At 46.5% G+C, this 9,617-nt stretch overlaps 1 protein-coding gene and 1 pseudogene across 2 annotated transcripts; one reads left to right on the top strand and one right to left on the bottom strand.

Moving 5' to 3' along the window:
* Positions 1-394: 394 nt before the first annotated feature.
* Positions 395-4,638, top strand: LOC308505020 (spermatogenesis-associated protein 31D1-like; annotated as a pseudogene). The gene is made up of 2 exons: positions 395-1,248; positions 1,475-4,638. The product of its transcript is annotated as a spermatogenesis-associated protein 31D1-like (transcript).
* Positions 4,639-7,819: 3,181 nt separating this feature from the next.
* On the bottom strand, positions 7,820-9,229 carry LOC308505019 (endogenous retrovirus group K member 25 Env polyprotein-like; the record flags this gene model as incomplete). Its single annotated transcript, XM_081066684.1, has 1 exon — positions 7,820-9,229. One exon carries the CDS (start codon positions 9,227-9,229, stop codon positions 7,820-7,822), a length of 1,410 nt encoding a protein of 469 aa, XP_080922810.1.
* Between the last annotated feature and the right edge of the window lie 388 nt (positions 9,230-9,617).

Raw genomic sequence — 9,617 nt, 5'->3', positions numbered from 1 at the left:
TCATCCCATAAAACTCACTCTCCTGGTTTCCTAGGTTGCAGATATTACCAGTGGGCAGAAGAGGAGAAAAAGAGGCCGATTTCTATCCTGACAAGGTGACTAGTCTTTCCCCCTCTTTCCTGATCCCTCTTTCACGTGTTTTATGCAATTCCAGGGATTCAGTGCAGCCTTCCATAGTCATCAGGTGGAGTAGCTATAGGGACGGGATGAAGGCCTAGGGTGAGTGCTATTGAGTGTATTGTGAAGTCATGGATGTGGAGCAATGGGAAGGGCAGCAGGTTTCAGGTGGCCCCACCCCCACAGGGCCATGAGGTCCTCCTTTCTTTGTTTTGGTCCTGGCTGCAGCTTTGTACCTCATGTCTCTTGCAGTCCTCTGGGCTAGCATCACAATACTATGGGCTTTCATCAACTGTCACGTCCAGATCCCTTCTGTCTGGTGAGCAATAACACAACCACTGAGGGCAATTGTCTACTGTTCACTGAGGCCCTGGAAGATGCTACTCCCTCTGTGTGGCCTTTGGCTTCCACAGTTCCTGGGACTCAGTCATTGTTCCCTCTGTCCCCCGCTTTCTCAGCACTACCTCAAGGAGACCCAATACCAGCCCCCCTGCCTGAGCCTTTTCCCATCACCACCCCTAAATCTCTCCCCAAATCCAATGACCCCTTTCTCTGACTTTCTTTCATCCCCACCACTGGGTCACTCTTTGCCACCAGAGCCTTTTCCTCCCTTGAAATCTGCATTCCCAGTGAACCATTACCCACCCCAAACCCCTGGCACCCCACCACATAGCACTCCAAGAGTGGATCCTTTTCTCTGACCAGAGGTCCCTTTGAACCTGAATACCATCTTTCTTAACCCCTCACTTTCCCAAGATATCAACCCCTTACCAGATTTATCCCAAACAAGGAATCGCACTGGTTCATTTGCTTGTCATAAGGTACCACAAGTGCTGTCTACCTCACCACCACCAGGCTACAATTTCACTGTGACTCACTCTAAATCAATTTCCATCCTATTGAACCTGATCCAGAGAATGCATCTCCAGAAAGCCCTGGTGCATTGTCCACTTATGTCTCAATAGTCACAGGCGTTGACCATTTAAGCCTGTCACTTTCAAACCTTTCCTGGTGTAGAGCTCATGCAAAAGACTTATTCCCTTCCATGTTGGCACAATGTGATTTCAATCATGAGTTTCTCACCCTCTATTCTTACAGGCCCCTTTTGGGGGAGACCCTGCAGCCAATCTTGTAGAGCGTGGCCACCTTTGGTTTCTCAGCCTTGACATCCTGGCATTCTTGGAGAGAAAAGCCCAAAGAAAAATTATTTCCTGATATGGAAGGGAAAGGAAAAGAAAAATGGTTCTTTTCCAAAATAGTTCAGGCCAGATTATCACCTAAATTCTTCAAGAAAAAAATGTTAAGAGTCAGCTGCTGATAAGCATGACTCAGTTTTTGCCTTTCCTTTCTGGAGCAGCAAAGGCAAACCAATGGAACTGCATGTCCATCAGCAGCCCTCACATCCTGAGGCCTGGAAGGATTATTTGCTGAAAAATCATATCTATCTTTTCTGGGGTTTCCCATCTTTGCCCAGCAAGTCCTTGCTCTCTGCTGTCCATGTCCTGGGTGACTATTCCTCAATCTTTATTTTCAATAGAAAGTTAAATGCTTCCACATGCCAAGAATATCCAATACTTTTACCTCCCCTACCTCCATCCTTGCCTGCAGACCAGCCTCAACCCTCCCCTGAAATCCTGCCCCAATCTTAGCCCCTACTTCTGACTCAAACTCTGCCCCATACTCACCTTCAGTCCTCACTCTCAACCCTACCCTCTGGTCCTATAGCTCAGATTAGGAAGAGTGTAGTATATTTTTATCAACCCCAGAGTGAATCAGACACTATCACTTCATCTGAAATGCAAGAGCTGGAATGGAATGTGTTAGAGAATCAACAGGAATGTCTGTGGGGCTTACCCTCTGGTCCAAAGATCTCAGGAGGCCTTTTGTTCTTCACCTCCCAACTCTGCTTACCACCGGCCCGCCAAGACCCAGGTTTCAATCTCTATCCTTCCTGGGAGGTTCCTCTTAGGAATGAGATTCACAAAAAACCTTCAAAAGAGGCTCATCCAACACCTGCCTTGCAGAATCCATGAGTCCCTGTCACTGTAGAGGCCTCTGAGCGATTCCTCAGAGACATCTGAGTCGGAGAGCAATTACAGACTTTCTTGGATCTGTGCATATAAAGGACAGAGTAGCAATACCTAAATGTTGGATTGAGCCAACCTGGAAGCTTCTATGAGAGGGTCTCAGAATTGCTTCAGCTGGAGGAAGATGAGCTGAAGGGTGAGGGAAACAGCCCAGAGAATGGCCAAAAAGATCATGTATTGAGTGACTCAGAGAGCTCTTCAGATAAAGATCTGGTGTATGACTCTGAGCAAGACCTAGACAGTCATAGGGTGAGTCTGTTGGGAGAAAATACAATGGTGTCAGAGCAGAGTCTACATGAGAGACAACTTGAAAATGTCCTGAAAGTACATTCAAGCAACGACTTTGAGGAAACCAAGGCGTGTTGGCTCCCTGGGCCGGTGCCTAGTGCATGGCATGCTCTCAAGCAGACATCACCTCTTTCTGTGAAATCTCACACCATAATAAAACAGAGAAGTGTGCCTCCATCAGTGGGAGTGGACTACAGCCTGAACACCTGCCAGGAGCTTTCCTTCCCTGGGTGTGGTGCACAACAGATGTTGGATGCCCATAGTAACAATGTTCGTATGAGGATGTTGGGGGGTCTTCCCTCCCAGGTCCTTGAATCCACCGAAGTCTTCAGATGGACAGATAGCTCATCCTGTTCCTTGTTGAATTCCAACCTTACTTCCTCAACTAACCTGAGTTCTGAGGTAGGCTCCATATTTGGGGTCTTCGTGCCCCTTAGAAGAAACACTACACCTCTTCATGGAGATGACATGGCAACAGTATACTCAGCCTCCATCCTGGCTTGTCCTCTCCCTGCTACCTTGCTTGTGGGCCAGGAAGGACAGGGGTTCCTGAGTCAGTCACCCTCTGATACCAACCATGGCCTTACAGAGGACATGCAGAGAATGAAGGATGCCAGACAGACTCTTCTGCCTGTCACACAAAGCATTACAGGCAAAGAAAGTTAGAGACAGATTCCAGTACTCAAAATAGCCCCAGCAAAGCCCCTAAGAAAAGGTAGGGCCAGATATCCACTTAAAGATCAGAGTGTATGTAATATCCACTGCTTGAGTAAAGATGCAACAGGTCAAAGTTTGGGAGAACAAATCAGACCCTATTGCCATGCCTGTGTCCAGGGCTGAGGAACTCAATGCTGTTCAATCAAAAACTAGTGAGATCCTGACAACCTATAAGCCAGGAATCTCCCAAAGGATTCCTGTGAATGAGAATAAAGGAGAAATTACTGTGAGCACTGAAAGTCCCCCAGCAAAAATACCAGTTCTCCACGATCCTAAATCATCAGACTCTCTAGGGAGCAACTCTCTGGTGAGTTACAATCTGAACTAGAGAACAGGGAGCATAGCCAGGCCCAAGGCCGACGCAGTGACATGTCCTTTGTCTCAAACAGCTTGACTCACAAAGCCTCCCTGACTCATGCTCAGGGTGTCTCCGGTGTGGACCTGGGAGCTTCCCAGGTGCTGCACGTGCATTTGGAGGCCCAAGGGGTCAGTATGCAGCAGTGGCAGGAGCCTGGGCTCCCTGAGCACGTCTTAAGGTGCAGCCAAGATAAGAATTTCTCACAAGCAAAAAGGAAAGTAAGCCGTCAAGGCCCCAAATCAGAAGCATTTGGTGCAGGCGATGCAGGGTTGGGAACATCCCAACCTAGAAAGAAGAGTGTTCCTCTTCAGGACGTGTCATTAAGGGAGGTGCTTGGGAACAAATCTTCCTAGACCCCATCATAGGAGGGGCTGTCTCCTTTTCAAATACCTTTCAGGGAAAAATGATGTGCTTTTTTTCAGTGCCTTCATCTTGGGAAAATGCAAAAATTCCCAGGAAAAGGGCAGCTCTGTATCATCTACACAGAGCAGAGGCCCAGATAAAAGTAGAAGGGCCTTCACTGGGGTAGCCCAAGGCCTGAAAGTCATGACAGGCATGGGGAAGTTTTTGCAGGAGAAACTGGGGCGTCGGCATGCAACAGATATGCCCTGCCCTCAGGAGCCCCTTCCCTCCCCAGTGAAGTTTGGGCAAGCTCAGCAGAAGGCACAAGTACCAGCCCAGGCAGGGCCCATCCAGGGCCTTCCTTTCAACTCCAGAGCTCCCTGCTGTAAAGTGACAGGGTCATGCCAACAAGCTGCTGACTTTGCTGGCCAGAGCTCTACAAGTCTTAGACATGTCCGAGACAAGGACACACAACCCCAAAAAGTTGCAGCATTTAAGGAGCAGCTCTACTATCAGAAGTATCCCCGATCCAGGCCCCACAGGGAAATTGTGGCCCATCCAAGGGCCGGCCAGAGTTTTGCAAGTATTAGAGAAATCAGAGACAAAGACAGACAAGCCCAGACAGCTGCAGCATTTAAGGAGCAGCATTCATGGCAGAAGCACCCCCGTGCCCCCCGATTCAGGCCCCATAGGGAGGCTGTGCCCCATCCAAGCCACAGCTACAGGTGACCAGCTGGCCAGGGGCTTCAAGCTGATCTCACCACTGCTGAAGACAGTGCCTTCAGAGATGGGTCTCTGCTGTTGAGACACAAAACTGTTTCCTAGAATTTCCAGGGAAAATATTTTCCCACCCCCAAATAAATCTTTCTTGTGAAGAATACTGATTCTCCCCAATAAATGTTTCTCCAACAATAATGATATCTTTTCTGTGTACTGTGTTGGGGGCATGGGTTTTGGGTAACTCAGGGCTAGAGCTTAGGGAAGGAAGGAGTTAGTTCAGCCTTTATTAATAGCTTCCTTTGGCTTCTAAAAGGTGACCAGTCCCCTGGAGCTCTAGTTGAAAAAAAGATATCGTGCGCATTTCGTCCCTGATAAAGTGTGAGGAGATGGGCTGTGTCTCCTGCCTCTTAGCTTAGCCCTAAGGACCACATATTTCAGCCCACACCTTCCCCCCACATGGATGCTTTATACTCTTTAGGGTGGTGAGGAACACAGGCCCTCTATATCTGAAGAGGGTTAAGGACAGGTATATTTTCAGAAAGTATCAGAGAAGAAGAAACAGTGGCTTGATCATTATGTAGAAGTCAGTGATCAGAAGATCCCAGGGTGACCTCTATGGGTGTGTTTGGGGGGGGGGATATTGCTGCCGTGGATCCTGGGCTGGTTGGGATACAGTCTAGGAAGAACATAGATGCTGCTTATAAGTCTGTCTCTTGGGTCTTGTTAATGTGTTGGGGAAGCATCCTTTAAACTTTACACTGAAGTTTCCCTACTGGAAAGTCACCTTGGGGAAGTTGCCACCCCGGGAAGTTCCCCAAGTCACCTTGAGGAATATATATATATATATATTTTTTTTTTTTTTTGCAGAGCAAAAGCATCGCTCAGTTCTTAATGGTAGGAATGTTGACAAGGCAGCCACCTACCTTCTGGGGTAAAATAAAGCTGAAAGTAAGGAAACGATGCCTTAGAGTGAGTGGGAAAATAAGAAGAAAGGAAGAGGGGAAAGAATGGCCTTGCTCTGAAACAAAGGACTATGTGTCATCATCCCCACAATGGGACCCTGTCTTGCTCCCAGCTTCCTGAGTCTGATTCAAGCTCCACCTGCTTGAGGCTGATCAGGGCACCACACAGCATACTGATGCCATATACCAAAAAGGCTCGGGGCTATTGCTTGAGTAGTAAAACAATATTTTTACTACTCAACGGATGTCACCAGGCCAGGCATCCCTGTCTTTGGGGAAGGTGATCTTGGTGCATTCTGTCCATTCATGCTTGATACAAATATACAAGCTCTTGCCCTTAGCGAGTATTGTTCAGTTGAGAGGATGGAATGTCACCTTTGATATTCATGGCCATGGTGGAGCCGTAATAAATCTCCCCCAGAACACCTGCAGCTCATGAATCAGAGGTGAGTCCTAGACTATGCACAAGGATTGCAGATATTTAGGGGTTCTTCATAGACCTCCATGGAATGTTCTTTTTGACCCAAACTGTACACATACCCACCCCTACAATAGAGGTCTGGAGGGAAAGCATCTCAACTTGTATAGGCTGTGACTCAAAAAATAGGATGAATGTCTTAGAGAGCACTTGAGGTTTCTCTAGAAAGTCTTGTGAATGCTCAGTGTTTAAAAAAAAAATTAAGAAAAGAAAAATAAAAAAGATGCAATACAGATGTCCACCAAAGTCCTCTCTCACTAACAGACTTGTATCTTCTTGTCCAGAGTTATGCCATTGTCCCTACAACGTCTGAAGCGTAGAATCACAGAAAGAATGCAGATTCTGTGGAGGTCCTGGGAGGGAAATAAGGTGAGATGGGGTCCAGAGCAGGGAACTTGAAGAGGAGGGGAGACATTGGAGGGCTCTAACCTCCATGTGGATAGACCAAGGCAGACTAGATGGTCTATCAGTTAACCAACATTTCAAAAGCTCCACTATAAATGGGATCCTTCCAATACACTTTTATCCTTTTTGTCTGGAAAAGTCCATCTCTCTATCTTTTCCAGAAATTCCTTCATATAAGTAACTGATCACTATTAGATCAAATCTCACAATGGAGGTAGTGCCCAGATAAATTGAGCCCATGCACTACCTGGAAATAATTCACTCGTTCCACAAACAATTATCCGATCTTACTATTAATAACATGAACAAAACAAATGGAACTGAGGTCACTGTTTCCTTAGTCAATGCTCTCTCTGATGCTACTTAAATCTACTTCAAATATCCCTTACTTTTCCTCAAACTGAGGCCATCTTCATGTGCTCAGCACATGTACTGTGCCGGAGCCTGCCGGCCAGTCGAGCAGATGACCTGACTGAGGGGGTGAGGATACAGAAAAGAGACAGAAACGAAAGATGGGGTTGGGAGGACTGCTAGTCCCGAAGAACCCAGCAGCCCCGAGTTTATTTGTCTCAGCCAATTTATACAGCACATAAGCAGGAACATTCCCACCGTTATTTACAGAATGTGGTGACTTTTGTGTTTTTTATCTTCCTTGTTTCTTGGCGTTTGGAACATGCTGACCTTCACATGTAGCCAACCTCCCTGTTCTTGTAAGCTTCTAGATAAGCAAGTTACTGTGAAACTCAGCCAAATATTTCTAAGACAAACGCCCTAGGGGGGGGGCGCATCAATGGCTCCCCGCATCTCCCCCCTTTTTATTTTATAGAGCTAAGGTGCTTATCCCAAGTGACGCCTGTCTTAAGTTGTCTCACCTTGTATCAAAGGATCTTACTCGTCTTTGGCAATGCACATCCTATTTTATCGGATGTCGCCTGGCTTGAGTTGTCCTGTACCAAGAGAGAGACTTACTCGTCATCGGCAAAATCACTTATTTATGGGGGCACCTCTTTGCTCTCGCGGAGAGTTATAGCATGGTATCAGGGCGTTTTTGTCTTTTGGTATGTAACAGCAACCTATGTAAGGTGACTTTAGTTGCTGAGAGGTCTCGGATAATCAATTGAAGCACACAGGGAAATATCAGTAACCCAAGAAGCACCAAGCCCGCAAGTCCAATGAGGGCTCCTATTTCATGTTGCCAGGCTGTAAGAGATGGGAAGCGGGATTGTATCCCTTTAACCATCTGTTTTGTCATTTCGGCAAGGGAAGTATCCAGCTGAGGTGCTTCTCTTAGGGCTAGAATATCTTGATGTAATTGTATCAAATTTAGAGAGGCATTATCATGATGTCAAATACCTGCAAGATGTTGTTGAACTTTATCCCAACCATAATCAGACTTATTATAAACCTTTCGGGTCACACAAATATGTTTAAAGTTTGCATGGCAGTCCAGATTTATGCGTAGTTTTATACTCTGTACCTCTCTTCCTATGAGAGACATAGTGTCATACAATGCATTTAAGCGTTTTTTTACTTTTTGATCTATAGCTTCTTGGATAGCAAGAGTTTGTGTAACATTAGCAGATAGCTGATTGACATATTGTGCAGTCTGAATAGATTGAGAAAGAGAGACAGCTGCGGTAGTAGCAGCAGCAATCAGAGTAACTAAGGCAGCAATACCTGCTACAAGGAGACCTACAAAGCGTTTTGGGCGTGAAAGCAATTCAGTAACTTGCTTGAATAGCTGAACTCCCTCATCACTATACCAGGGACCCGTAAGGTTTACGGGTACCATTACAAAAGAAGGTTGATGTAGGAGTACAAGTTTGCTAGTGGCAGAGATATTATAAACACAATTAGTAAGGGTACAATTATAACAACTAACATTCCAATGACTTTCGGCAGAAGTTATTGTCACATTTCCAATTAGAAGTACATAGGGTTCTGGCACGCAGGCCTGTACTTTGTAATAGCCAACATTAACCCGTACAACCTGTACATTCCCTCGTGGATCCCCAGTCTCCCCCCCCATAGCGGCCACCAACCGCCACAAATAAGACTGTATGGGGCCGCCGTCCATAGTTAATAGAGTCTCTACCAGATATAATTTTCCCATATTGTCTTTTTCTTGAAGACCCCAATTTACCAAATACCCTGAGTTACTGGTATTATACACCGTACCGTTAGTCCCACGGCACCTAAGCCATACAGGTTGTCCCGTATGGTTGTTGTTGTCGCGTTCACAAACAGGGAAATCAGGTGCTCCCGATGTAATATTTGGCACTCCTGCTCCTGTGAGTTCTGTCATCCAAACTTCCCAATTGGTCAAATTGGTGGTGATTTGTTGGAACTCATTGTCCCCATCCTTGAGGGGACTGTTTATCTGGACCAAGTAGCTCCTTTTGGATAGAGTCAGGTTAACTAGGAGACAGTTGTTCTTGTCCCCGGGGTTTTTTGTGAAGCAAATGGGCCTCCCTGTGGATAGGCCATCAAAACTGAAGTTTTTCGCCTTTGTCGGACGAATGTGGCTGCTGGAAAAACCACCCATACACCAAGTGTTGTTGGTGTAGACAGGAATCTCTGGATGATCCCAGGCAGCCGGTTGGAGCAATGGGGGGTTAGGCACGTATGTCCAATAGTTATTCCCTTGTCCCTGACTCTTTGAGGCTGCGCCTAGCAGGACCAGCATGGTCAGGAACATCTTTTGAGAAGTTACCACTGAGGAGCTGCGCGTCTGTGGAGATTCAACTGGACTCATCATCACTGTCTTCAGGGTCTAGGGGCTGCTGGTCCCTCCACTCCTTAGATTTTTTCGCATGGCGTACCAGTCTTTCCGGGAGCCACCTCGGGGCGTCAGCATCCTGTGGAAAAACACAAACATATCCTCGGCCCCATATGAGGACCGGGTCTGGGCCTTGTCACGAACCCGTAAGTGGGTCCTTTCATTTAACCAAGGCCTGGGGGCTGGCAGAAGGATGTCAAAAGCGATCTGCTGTACTCTTGAGAAACATTAACAATTTGGCAGGTTGGGCAAGTTTGAACTATATGTCTGGCCTATTTGTAAGTAATAGGAAAATGAGCTTGAAGGCCAGCAGCATTTGTATGGGTTAAAGAATGAAACTCAGTTGCCTCAGTAATTAGAACAT

Source organism: Rhinolophus hipposideros (assembly GCF_964194185.1).
Source record: "Rhinolophus hipposideros genome assembly, chromosome: 11".
In the NCBI taxonomy this organism is placed as follows: Eukaryota; Metazoa; Chordata; class Mammalia; order Chiroptera; family Rhinolophidae; genus Rhinolophus; species Rhinolophus hipposideros.
This window is presented reverse-complemented; position numbering and strand designations above follow the sequence as displayed.